This window comes from Pagrus major, chromosome 3 (assembly GCF_040436345.1).
Source record: "Pagrus major chromosome 3, Pma_NU_1.0".
Classification (NCBI taxonomy): domain Eukaryota; kingdom Metazoa; phylum Chordata; class Actinopteri; order Spariformes; family Sparidae; genus Pagrus; species Pagrus major.
The window spans coordinates 22,033,662-22,047,629 of record NC_133217.1 but is presented as its reverse complement, the minus strand read 5'-3'; the positions used below and the strand labels follow the sequence as shown (position 1 = coordinate 22,047,629).

Sequence of the window (13,968 nt, the reverse complement as noted above, 5' to 3'; positions counted from 1 at the left end):
TATTTAAATATACTTTTGCATCAGAAATGCATGCCTTTTAAAGTACAGTGTGTAATATATGGAGTATTTAGTGGCATTTAGCGGTGAGGTTCTAGATTGCAACACTCCCTCGCACACCCCTCCCTTTCTGAAGACCGTCGCTCCAGAAGCGACGGTGGCCCTCACAGACAAGAAATAGATTTTCTAAATATGGACACGTCCACAACAGCGTCGAGTATTTCTACTTATTCAAGTGATGACATGAGGATTGTATTTAGTTATTTAGTCTATAAAACTATAGGTTATAACAAAAAAAAAAATAAAAAAAAAAAAATATGATCATACAAAGAAATTATGGAGCACTGAAAAACATTCACAGAATTTATTAACTCAGCGATAAGTGGACTTCTCCTCAGTTTATCTGCAACACTAAGTCATTACTTTGACTGTCTTTGGCACACTCCGAGCCCTAAATATCTTAGTTAGTTATTGCTCCATATGTTGTCTTACTGCAACAGAAGGAATAAATGTGCAAATGCTACTTTACCACCAGCTCTCTGAGAGGCACAAACTGAGGCTATGGTGAGCTAATATTTAACGTTATACGTGGCGGCATTTCTTTTCATTGAGACTAATGTACTGCTAATAACATTGTACATTATCTAGGTTTTGTACCATTAGCAGCAGGGAGAAATATATATTACGGTCGGCTGTAAATCTTTAACGATACTCTGACCTGTCCAGCAGAAAGCAGGCAACCTCTGCGTCAGTCTGCAAACATTTCTCTTTCATCAGAGATTGCCATCTGGAAAAAGCAACTCCACCGTTTATTCTTGTTTTATGCCGTCACCTTGCCTGATCTTGTTTACATCTCAGTTTTTGTTTTTTCAACAACAATTTGCAATTTGGGGTTCAGTATCTTGCCAAAGGACAATTAGACTGCATTGGCTGAGGATCAAACCAGACTCCTGATTAGTGGATGACCGCGCTACCTCCTGAGTCACAGCCATACAATGTTTTACTAAAAAGTTGAAACAAATAACTGATGTAATGGAGGTGTTCCCATCATGACCTTTTGAAATTGAACTGAACACTTAAAACCCATTTGGATCTTTTATGCATGAACCAACATGAACACAAATGAACATCATACTTGATATCAGCAGGTCCAAAATGGATTCAATCCATATGGATGTGTCAATAAGAATTTCACAAATACAACAGGAGATGGCTGCTGCACATACAGTAAATATGTCCTTCTTGAGATTCTAACCCAGGCAACAAAAACAAGACAGAATACAAGTCAATACCATCTGTTCATGTTTTGCTTCAGGTCTGTGTAACAATACCCAGAGCCAAACGCTGCATTTTACAAGCAGCATGGCCTGCTCTGTATTGCTGTAGTGAAGCTGTTTTCCATGTAGCAGCGCAACACCCCAAATGAGCCGTGTAATGTCCCTTCCTGAAAGGGATGGCTCCATTATTCTGTCAAACCTAATGAACAATGCATGAACACTGGTTTGTTTGAGCCACTGGTGCTTCTACATACCTTTATCTAATAACCCGAGCAAATTCTAGCTGTGTTATTATTCCCCCCATGTTCTCAGGTTACAATCTAAATATTGTTTTAACGCCAAGTATTGTCTTTGGATTAGTGTTCACTGCTTTTGTGGATATACTGATATGCTTCATAAAGCCCTCCTTGGTGAGGTCTGGTTTTACAAATCAACCAAATCCAGCCATATTGTAGAACTGTGTTTGGAAGGCTGATAGTGTGCAATCATGTAGAGATGGATCTGTTTTCTTGCTGTACATTCCATTTGGCCAGTAGGGGGTCTTTAGTGACCCTGCAAACACAGACCTCTGTCCTGCCATTCCACACCAGCTCTTCCTTTGATCATGCCGTCTGCAGATCAAAGACCAGAGGCACTCAGCCAGAGTCAAAACCTGAAAACAATTCGCCCTGAAACAAACAGGAAGGACTGGAAAAAGATGGGAGCCGAAAAAGCGATGAAATATAACCTATTTTGGCAATGTTGATAAAGTTGAAACAGGGTTCTGCTTTCACTCGGGCACTTGTTTGTCATCTTTAGTGACACATTGAAACAGTAGAAGTGGGTTAAATGTCTTCACTTCCTTTAATGTTTTTCTGATGAAGTTTCACCTGGTTGTAAAAAAAGCAAAATTACTATACTATGCTAGCGTACACTTGTATAGCGCCAGAGACAGGAGAAAGGCAGCATCTTAACCTGGTGAAATCCATATTTCTTCCAGGTTTTATGCAAATTTAACAAAATTGCAACTAAATAATTTAGCACCTTATGGCCAGTCAAGACCTGTGACACTGAGATGCATCATCATCTCTTGTTTTATGAGGATGAGTTCAGGAGTCTCACAGCCTGAGGAAAGAAGCTGCTCTTTAGTCTGGTGTTACGGCAGTGGATACTTGCCAAGTGGCAGCAGGGTGTATGGACTGTGGCTGGGTGGTGATGAACAATAAAAGAAGGAAAGAAACCATGATGATGAAATCAACAATATGAGGGTGCAAGAGAGGTGCATCTGCACAAACAAAGTCATAATGAATGCACGAGAGTGGCTGGAACAACGGTGAAGAATAGACCAGGGGCAGGAGAGAGATGATAAGTGAGTTAGCTAGCTAAGTCTGCAGTGGTATCAGTAACAGATTGCTTTCCCTTGAGCCTGTAGGGCTTGGCAATTCTAATGTTGTGAAAGCTGCCAGGAAGAAGATCTCTGTAATGCACATACTGGCACCACAGGCTGGCTAGGACCCTGCAGACACTCGGCAAGTCCACTGCCTCTCGCTCACAGACTCATCTGTGAGTCTGTGTGTTTAAAGGGGAAAGTCTGGCTGGCAATCCGCTCACCACTGCCAGCAATGCAGACAGACCTGTGCACATGTAAAAAAGCTCATTACGGCATAGGCCACTTGCGTAGGTTATGGCGTCGGCTCTGCGTACAGCCTACTTGCAACCATAAATCAGCCTTTATTATAACACCAGAAGCCAAGTTTGGTGGAGAACCTGAAAGTCCCAGATTCTACTGTAGTCCATTCCATTTTAGTGACTGCTTAATTTTTTTTTTTTTTTAGTTTAAGCACAAAATTAAGTTATTGGTCAGGAAAGATCATAAAAATACCAAAACACACTAGAGTGGGGCTTCAGAGAACATTTAGATGGAACTGTTGACAAGAGCACTGTTTTGTGCGACTTAAGGAATTTTTGTACCAAGCTGAAATATCATCTCCTTTTAAAGTTTAGAATGTTCATTTAATCATTGATCAATTATCTAACAAAATACAATTGCACTGAAATGTCTTTGAGTGCTTACAGCAAACATTGGTATGTGCGATCAATCGCGATTAATTAATCACAAAGCTTGCAATTAATTAGATTATTATTTTTTAATCGCTTGACAACACTAGTTACTTAAAAAGTGTCCCACAAATCAATATTTTTCCCTTCATTCCTCAATCAACTAATGCTATTCATTCCCAGCAAATTTTTCCCACACTTTTTCCCCTAAAATTCACTTTGTTTGAAGCATCAGACAACATCCAATCAAATTCAAGAACAAACCATGAAGAAGTGGGTTATGTTACTGAGCGCCAGAGCCATTGAATAGGCAACTAGCTGGACGGACAAGCAACCAAAGATTATTGCGTTAGGGTACGTGCTGCATCCCTGTCTGGTCAGGAGCCTGCAGTGCCTCTGACTGGAAGTCCCTGTGGAGGGTGGTGAGGACAGCAGAGAAGATCATCGGGACTTCACTTCCTCCCATCCGAGACATTGCAAAAAAACGCTGCCTGACCAGGGCTCATAACATCAGGAGTGACACCTCCTACCCCTACCATGGACTTTTCTTGCTGCTGGACTCTGGAAAGAGGTTCTGCAGCCTTCGAAGCAGAACAGCCAGGTTCTATAACAGCTTCTTCCCACAAGCCAAGAAAAATCCCTCCATCCTCCCTCACACACCCATTCAGGACTGCTTCACTTGATTGTGCGATATAAATAATACACATTGTGCAATATATTTTTATATTTTATATAGTATTTATGTTTACACTCTTTTTTTATTTATTTTATGTAAATACTTGCTGCTATCTTTATCCTGTGCTATACTGAGCCAACTGCAATGAAATTTTGTTCTGATCTGCACTTTAAGGTGTAATTTGAATGACAAATAAAGAAAGTCTAAGTCTACCTGGCATCATTGTGCAAAAATGATTGACAGACTTTTGGCCAATTTGATCTTTTTGCAAATGCAGTGCATCGTAGGGCCCTGAGATAACAGAAAAAGCATAACCCGATGAAACAGTTTATGCATTTGTTTTGTTTATGCAACTGTTATGTTCCTGCCTTTCCCTCCAAAATGTTGACAGGAGTCAAAGTACAGTAACTTTTGAATGATGTCTTGGTGTTATTTTAAGAATTTAATGCAAACTTTCAAAAAAAACCCCATGATTTTGTAATTTTTATAGATTAGGAGAGTGCTAATGACTTGTTCAGGAAATTCAAAGTTTAGGACTTTGGACTTGACTCAGAACTTACTTGTCTTGACTTGGGACTTGAGAGCAAAGACTTGAGACTTACGTGTTGTTGTGAATTACTTTGTCCCACCTCTGCTATAAACTAGTAAGTGCACCTTGAGTTAGGATTGTTATGTGTAAAAAATGTTTTCTTAGTCAAAAATGAACTTGATTTGTGGAAATTAACGAAATGATTACATTTTTTCCAAATCAAAAGTGAAAACCTATTGATGTTTAAGTTTTCACATTTTCAGGAAAATGCACTTTGCTTCACACTAACTCAATGATGCAGTACATGTGTGATCCAAAAGCTGTTCAGTGGGTCAAGGACTCTCAGAGCATTGTTTCTAAATGAAACACATTTACTTTGTCTCTGGTACAAGAAAATTCAATCATTTGTTGCTGTTTATTTTTGCAGTAGGCCTGTTATTGGATTTACGGCTGGAATAAGAATTCTTTATTTCACTGTGTAATGGAAATAGGGCTTCATATGAGGCCATCCAGTAGTTAATGGTAAATCCCTAACCTTTTCACAGTCTCTTTATCATAGACATGTGTTCAGCATATGAATACAGATTGACAGCCTGCTGCTTCTCTCATTTCTCTCGCCTTTGCATCCAAAAGACGCTGGTGGGCTGCACATCTCACACTGGTTTCCATTATCCCTGTAAATGCCATTGCCAATCTCCTGTTTGGCACCATGTGAAAAGTGGGAGGGGGATTTGGAAGTCTCAGGGGCAGCAGTGTAGGGTGTGTCCAAAAAGAGCCATCCTGTAATTGAGGAATGAAATCACTTCACACAGGTCTCAATTTTCTTGTGCCGGCCAGGCCACAGGCCTGCTGAAAAACACCTTTTGCCCTCCGCCTGTGGCCTGACGGCTATTATGTCGACTTATCTCTGAGTAGTGGATATTAAAGAGGTGTGTGGCAACTGTAAAGATATTGTTTACTTGCTTCAAAGGTTTTTAAATTGATTTGCTCTATTGTTCGCTCCATTGATTTGCATCTATCTACTGAACTAATAATTCAAATAAAATTAAAACCTAGATAGAAGAAAATTTGATTTTTGTGTGAAACTCTGAACTGAAGAATTTTGGAAGCCACAAGCATAATTTTATTAAATGAACTAACTGCCCATTAGCTCTTCATGTCATTGCAGGTTAATGAAGTGGTAATTTATGTGCGATATGTGTAGCTAAAATACACCAGTAGCCCTGCTTTGCATTTCTCCAAATGCTAAAGCAGTTCATGGGCCTCTAGTAAAACTCTCAGCATTTAAAGCTGCTACAAGGAACTCTTTGTTGAATCAGGTGGCCTCCATTGACAAAGCAAAACAAAGTACAGTACATTTATTTTTTAGTGCCATACCGTACCATCAGACTACAGAGCAGTTTCTTTAATCAGGCCACAATAAAAAATAGTTTTCCTATTACGTATGACTTATCTATTCCGGAAAAGTTGGAATCTTCTTTCTATTCTTCTTTTTCTTGCTTATGAATGTCATATAGAGGCATCAGAATTTTAATTTTAAAGTTTTTAAAGTGGGGGGCACTGCTAGTATATCAGCGTTTATAGTACAATGGCAGATGTGTTCAGCTCTAGCTAAACGTGTTACCTGTGATTGCATTAAAGGATCCAGTGTGTATGAATTAGTTGCATAAGCTGCTTACAATGCAAAAAATGCAAAAAACATGAGAGGCCACGGAAGGTACGTTGGTCCACAGGGCCAAATGTAGTAGTTTCACAATAACACACAGACACACACTTGATCATTAACCTATTCGTATTGTTGATTGATCGAGAACACTTTTGTGTTTTTGTGTGGAGAAATGTTTAGATATCATTTAACCCGACAGTAGGGAGCACACTTCCGGGTAGCAGGTCATCTGGTTCGCCCACAGCACTGACACAAAACATTTACTGTATACTGATTAAATTATAAATATATTTATAAATTGACCAAGTGTCCATTTCTCTCTCACATAGTGGAAGGTAAGGTTTGAAATGTATAAATTTTAAATTGGCATAACAATGGCGATTAACGTCCGGGTTACACTAGCCAACGGAAATCCGGGAAATCCACAGAAGAAGAAAAAATATGTCATCTATGGGGCGCTGCAAAATCGCCGTTTTTTTTTTTTTATTGAAAGAGCACCATCAAATAGTTACATAAAAGAACACAAATAATATAACAGCCCAGATGTAGCAGCACCTATAACAACCACCATAGCAACAATATCATACGTAACACAGCCCCACAATTTTCTGGCGAAACCTGAAATAATCTTCGTAAAAACTAACAAACTAAAGATCACATTCATTCACTAAGCGAGGATTATGAAAATAAAGTGCATATTTCTCGATAAAAATGTCTTTAAAACACATTTTAATGTAATACCTATCTTAAAATATTGCATTTTTCACTGGAAATAAAAGGAATGGCAGCCATGTTTTTTGTTCTTGCAGCCAAAAAGTTGACGGTCACGTGACATGGACACAGGCAATAGAAAAGAATAGGCCCCAAAAAAATTGTAGACATCTCACAAAAAAGAGGCGTTACTGTAAAACTACTACATTTTATCCTGTGGACCAATGTAGCTATTACACATTTTAATGTGAGACTGGGTTGTGTAGAGACATGAAGGTGCGACATGGCCTTCTCTTTGGAAGATGACCCAGTCCCTCTGTAGAAATAAAGGGCTCCTTTTTAAACAACGTAAACCTAAAGGGCCCTATTTAAGCGGCCTATGGTACTGAGTCTAATGCACAGTGCCATAGATAGCTGCTAGTGCGTTTAGGGCATGTCCAAGTCCATTTTCCTTGCTAAGCGGTGGATGATCTGGCCACAAGTAAGGTGCACGGCACAAAGGGGTTGTATTTAGACTCTGAATTAGTCGTGGGTGTGATTTGAGTGGAACATAAACCAATCCAAGTGTCGTGTCCCATTCCCTTTAAGAGCCAGGTCCTCAGCTGCTGGACCCTCTGCCGCGTGATGTCCCATCAACAACTCTCTTTGACTGCATATGAAGAATTCTGAGAGCTAAAACATGCATTCATGGAAATGTTTTAAATAACTTAAAGCATCCTCTCTCATAAAATGTGTGTGCATGTTGTGAACCTGCCTGTGCACGCGCATCATACTATCTGAATTATGCACGATAGCAATCCGCCATCAGTACACCTGACCACACCTAACTTTAAGACCAACATGCATAAAGGGACTACAACTTGCATTTCTTTGTGCAAGTTGAGCTGGTAGACAGCTGTAGCCCTTGTCTTTTAGCACATTGTGTATCGTCATTGAGTACATCATGCTACCCCAAAGGGCTTTAGTTAAACCAACCAATAAAGCTAACATCATAGGACCAGTGGAGAGTGGGTACCAGGCCAATTATAGCCTGTTCTGTCCTCACTGTTGATGTTTTATCTAAGACTTTCACTTTCATCTTCTTTTTCCTCTTATTGTTGATACTTCCTTTTCCTATGCCTGAAAACACTGCTTGTTACTTGGAGTTTAAAATCATGTTCACGCCTCATATCACACTTACATGTATAAACGCAGCCTAAAAAAAATGTTGATGATGCCACCCACAGTTTGTGCTAAATTTGGCAGAGATTAGTGGTCAGAGACTAGTCAACTCAGATAATTTTTAAATTAAGCTCATAGTCTAGTCAGCATATGTGTTAGTTTTAGATGTTTTATGATGATTTTGCAAAAAAATCTTTTTAATAAAGATAGGGAATTCCCTCATAATTTGAAGTCTCTCGTCAGTAAAGTAGGGATATCGCTGATGGGTGTTTGTAGTATAAGAATGGAGGTGGGGTATGATAACATCCCGCCTTGATTTTCAGCAATGTTGACACAGTGCCCTCCATGCCTCCTTGCTCTTCGATGTAGGCCAGTGTGAACCCAGCCTCCTTTAGCTTCTGAGCTCACTATCGGTCCTAATATAACCATGTCATTCAGTGGCATGTTCATAAATTATAGTGAACACCTGCGTCGAACTGAGACAATACTGCCTGCCAAGAAGCTTATACTTTATGGCTATACACACTGGCCCATTTAGATAGCTGGATATGGATGAAGATCCCTGTCCAGTTGGCTACTTCTCCTTGCAGCATGTAGCCTTTTGTCTATATTCTTAATTAGAAAATCAATTTATGGCTGTTTTCATCGCTGAACTCACCATCTCATCACTGACATAGTATATGCCACATTAAATGTTACATTAAATGAGCGGTGTGCCTCAGAAAACCTATTCTTCCTGTGGTGGATTTTCTCATTTCCAGCCAAAGAGGATAATGGCAGTCAGTGAGATCTGTGACCGTAGCTGTCTATTGTGTCTGGGGCAGTTTCTTGCTACCTCTATTGATGTGTATTGATTCGGACCCTCTGCCTGCAGCTGTAAGCTAATTCAACATGCTCATTCTTCTGTTGACATTTTCATGGCTGTATCTCAACGTTATTGAGTGAAAACCATAAAGCACTTTATAATATAGCCTCTGACTCTGACTACAATAAATTACTGTATTGTCTGGTGATAGACAGCTATGGCTCAGGTGTATTTTTCATAGCTACTCTCACAGGGAGTTTTATGCAGACAGTCTGGCAGGTCACTTCATTTGATACAAATTTGCAATGAAACTGTGGTTTTGATGAATTTCTACTTTTAAGCCACTCTAGCAGCAGTCTGTGGGTCTGATTGATCCACCACTTTCAGTGGATTCATTGAGAAGATTGCCATTCAAATTTAACAGACATTAAAAGAGGACACAAGAGGATAAATCCACCAATTTTACACATTAAATTTAAAGGTGTTTACAGGTCTTGGGAAGTATTACTGCATATGTAAAAAAAGTAGTATAAGCCTATTGTGGCTCTAGAGGAAGCTGCATGTAATCTGATAAATTGCCTCCAGTGATGTCACTCAGTGGCTAACTGATGTGGGTAATTTAGGTTTGAAACCAGTCCACTGGTCTAGCATTGCACTACTATTACACTGTTAGAATCACAATGAACAATATAAAAACAAATTATTTAAATCGATAAAGCAGAACCAGAGACATGTCCTTCTTTAACGCACACATTCTTCTCCCTCCCCACAATGCAAGTGACATCACTGGAGGCAATTAATCAGATTAAATGCTTCCTCTGCTGCCACAAAATGTTTTATAAGGAGTTACACTTTAATTTGGTGAGCCCTTGACTTTCCCTCTGGAGCCACATTAAGTGTCACAATCAAAACCAAAAGTGTGGTTTTGATTGTGACATCTTGACAAGTATTGGACAGATTGACAAGGAATTTCGTGCAGATGGTTTCCAAAGGATGAATCCTCCAGACTTTAGTCATCTCCAAAATTGTTATGTAGCACGTAACAGTGAGTAAGACAGATAGTTGAATGTTGGGTCTCATTTCCTGGTCATAAAATACAGTCGCTTTGCAATGGCGAGCCACCAACCCAAATGTCAGTACTTAATGACCTGGTAATGAGTCTCAACAATCTTTCTCCAGGATTGTGATACCCTGTAAAGAACAGCAAAATACTGCCAGTGAGTGTACCAATGATGTTCTGGACGGTTTTTAATCACCAGCTGTAAAGCCTTCCTGTCCTGGAACATGCAGAACCATGACAGTTTGTGATGTTTCCAGTCAGGATGCTTTCTATTGCTCCTCTATAATTTACTGTTCGCCTTCATGTTTCCTTTTAATTGAAACTGGCTCAACTCAAGGCTTGTTGTCTGACTGTTTGACTGTTCATTTTTATTTGCTTGCTTTGTTTTAAACTCCTTTGTGATGTTGCTATGTTCTCAGATCTGAGCTATAACTTCAATGACTACACGCTTGTAATGTACTGGAATTAAATCCTTAAAGAAAAGTGGATGAGCATTAACCAATTATTTCTCCTAACAGAAATAATTCTATTTTCAGTCTCAGTTGGACCTTTCCCTGACCTCTCTGTCTTATCTTTACAGGTCCATGGGGTCGTTGTATGGGCAGTGAGTGTGGACCTGGTGGCAGCCAGAGCAGAGCAGTATGGTGTGCGCACTCCGAGGGCTGGACCACACTACACACCAACTGCGACCAGACAGAACGACCGGACAACCAGCAGAGCTGCTTCAGAGTGTGCGATTGGCACAAAGAAATGTACGACTGGCAGCTGGGTGCCTGGAACCAGTGTGTCCCAGTGTCGATGCGCAGTACTGGGGTGCAGCGCCCTGCTGTGTGTACCCGGGGAGAGGAGGGCATCCAGACCCGGGAGGTGGGCTGTGTCCAGAAAGCAAATGGCGAGCCTGCGGAGGATGCAATCTGTGAATACTTTGAGCCTAGACCACGTCTTGAGCAGGCCTGTCTCATCCCTTGTCCGCGGGACTGTGTGGTGTCTGTGTTTAGTCTGTGGACTCCTTGTTCTAAATCCTGTGGGATGGGTTTACAGAACCGGATCCGTTTTGTTCTGGCTCCTCCACTGTTTGGCGGGGCAGCCTGCCCAAACCTGACTGAGTTTCATACATGCCAACCAGGGCCCTGTGAGGGAGAGGAGAGCCTCTACAGCCTCAGGGTGGGACCCTGGGGGCCCTGCTCTGTCCCGATGCCAAGGCAAGCAAGACAAGCTGACAAACAACCCCAAGAGAGTGACAAACTATCCACAGAAAGTGATCAACCTTCCAAAGAGGGCGACAAACAGCCCAGAGAGGGCGAAAAATTGTCCAAAGGAGATGACAAGCAAACCGCAGAGGGTCTCAAACAGTCCAATGAGGGTGACAAACAGTCCAAAGGAGGGGACAAACAGATCAGAGAAGGTGTCAAACAGCATAAAGATGGAGACAAAAGGCCCAAGGAGGGTGGTAAACAGTCCAAAGATGGTGACAAACCATCCAGACTCAACAGAAAAGTGGACAAAGCACATAGGAAACCAGACAGGCCATCCCGACAGGCTGACAGGCCAAAACGACAGAAAAAGGCTAAAAACAAAGAGAAAAGACAGAAAATGCGAGAGAAAGTTCGAGAGAGGTTGAGGGAGAAGGGTAAGGTGAGGGATCCTGAGACGAAAGAACTGATCAAGAAGAAGAGGAACAGGAACCGACAGAACCGCCCAGGAGGAAAGTTCTGGGATCTGCAGGTTGGCTACCAGACCAGAGAAGTGAACTGTGTGCATAAGAATGGGAATGTTGAGGCCCTCAGGTAAGTATCCTCATGCATCACGTCACAGCCGTGATTCATGTCCATGGTTTCATGTACAATGATGTGTTTCTATATAATACCTTTGTGTGAGTATATGGAGCTAGTCTGGATAAAAGTTTTGTGTCAGCATTAAGACTGGAATAATGGTTTTGCATATTTATCAAGGTTAAAGTATTTTGGCATTAGACCTCTCAGGATTTTGTAATATTAGGATTAGGATTGGATTAAACTGGATTGAATGTTGTCAGTGGGTGGTCTGTGATTTTAAAAGGTTAGGGTTAGGTGTCCAGCACTGGACAAGGGTTTTGTAGGGATTTTGTACTGCCTGCCTTGACTGCAGTTAATACAAAAAAAAACTCCAAAGGCACAAGCTTCTTCTCATGGCATAATTGTTAGCGGTGCTAGAAAGAGAAAGTGACAGTGGGAAGCTCTCTGTCTGGATCTGCCCACACTGGAGGGTGATTACTATGTTATCCCAGAATTTCCAGTGTATAAATCTGTAGCATGATTTCTGGCACTGTATCTGCTAGTACCATGCAAAACAAAACATAATTGTGGCCTTTAATACAATCTTTAAACAGACTCTAATCCCATTTAGCATCACATCAGACTGGTGGTTTTATCATGACAAGTCACAAGAAAATATCAACATCAAGTCCTCCAGATTAAATGACATAAGATCCTCCATGCACTCAAGGGCTACACAAACACAGAAGCTGTTTTCTGATCTGACTGCCCTATTAGCCGGATAATGCTGTTTTTGTGTGCCCTCCTAAACTGTTACAAATCACTGTTGAAAAAGAGTCAGAGTTTTATGATTTGGGGTTCTGTTAAAGGTGCTATTTGCAAGAAAAGTTGATTTTTGATTCTCATTCTCAACTTGTCAAATTATGATGGTCTGGGTTTCCCAACTTGTCAAAAACTGACGCTTTGGGATGGTAGGATGGGTCGGCCATCATCCCAAAGCATCAGTTTTTGATGAGTTTGGAAAGAGACTCAAAAATATACTTTTCTTACAAATAGCACCTTAAGTTTAAGCATAAATATAACTTACAAACAGAGATTTAGAGGAAAATTGCTTGAGGGCTTTGTATGTCATTTTGGGGCATTTGATGAAACAAATATGCTGTCTTCTGAACCTCTGAAATGCATAATTTGCTCTGCTCCCAGTCAGTGTTGTGTTATTTAAGTCAGGTCAATGCTTACATTGGTCAAAAATCTGGAAAATGCAACAGTTTACAATGTACAATTTGCAACATTAATTTCTAGTCTTCTTAATATTATGTCAGAGATATTACGACCATAAGGTATTGGTTCCACTGAAGTTTGTGTGAATTGAGCTTCCTATCATACCATTTGCAAATTCAATATACACAATATATATATAAAAGCCCTCATGCATTTCATGCCTTATGGATATCGCTTCATAAATTGTTTAGGCAGTGAATCAAGGAGTAGCATCGTCATCTGGGGAAGGGTAAGGGTTGCTTTTTGAAACCAACAAAAGGAATAGTTTTAGCCAAAAACTGAACAGCTGATACAATAAAAGAAGCACAACACTCCCTCAAGGAAGAATGCAGAATTTAGTAAAGATTAATTATTAATTATTACACATTTTGTCCATTGGAAGTTCAGAAAACTACTTTCAGGCTTGACACATTGTGCGACTTACATTGTTTGAAGCATGCTTTCACCAGCCAGGAAAACAGTACAGTCAAGGGTGAAGATTTGGTGGATGGGCATGTAGCTTGTCCAAGTTACATGCGGGATACTGGAGTTGGCATCAAAGACATGCAAATAATGCATACTCTTTTTTTAAAAAATTGCAATATGTAAGAACTGGCCACCTGTTGAATTCGTACTCAGAACAAATAGGGGTGGCATATCACCAGAGTAACCGCTAACTGCTGCTAACTGAAGCTGCTGTTAGCTAGTTAGCTTAGTTAGGACTAGGAACTTGTAGCACCGGAGAAGTATTGGTGTTTACACCACTAGCATAGGAGCTTTGGACTGGGATAGGCCAGGTCCAGGTTGGCATCTTCTCGTCAGCAAAGCTAAACAGCTCTGCATGCGCAACTCGTTTCATTATGTGAAATGTAATGAGCTGGGCACGTACAGTATCGTCCTGTCATTCACTCTGTGTGCGAGGGCTGAAGGGCTGCATTTCACCAAGCTACACACTCAAAACATGACGTGACATGTCCAGGATTTTGTACACAGTTTCAATCAGTCAATAAGTTTCTGTTTTGTCATTTTCCGTGG

General features: G+C 40.6%; 1 protein-coding gene across 1 annotated transcript in view; it reads left to right on the top strand.

The window, feature by feature from the left end:
• thsd7aa (thrombospondin, type I, domain containing 7Aa) overlaps positions 1-13,968 on the top strand; it is a 207,665-nt gene that overhangs the window by 66,121 nt on the left and 127,576 nt on the right. Inside the window, 2 exon segments of the mRNA XM_073463190.1 lie at positions 10,500-11,134; positions 11,501-11,706. Coding sequence (XP_073319291.1) covers positions 10,500-11,134; positions 11,501-11,706 — 841 coding nt within the window.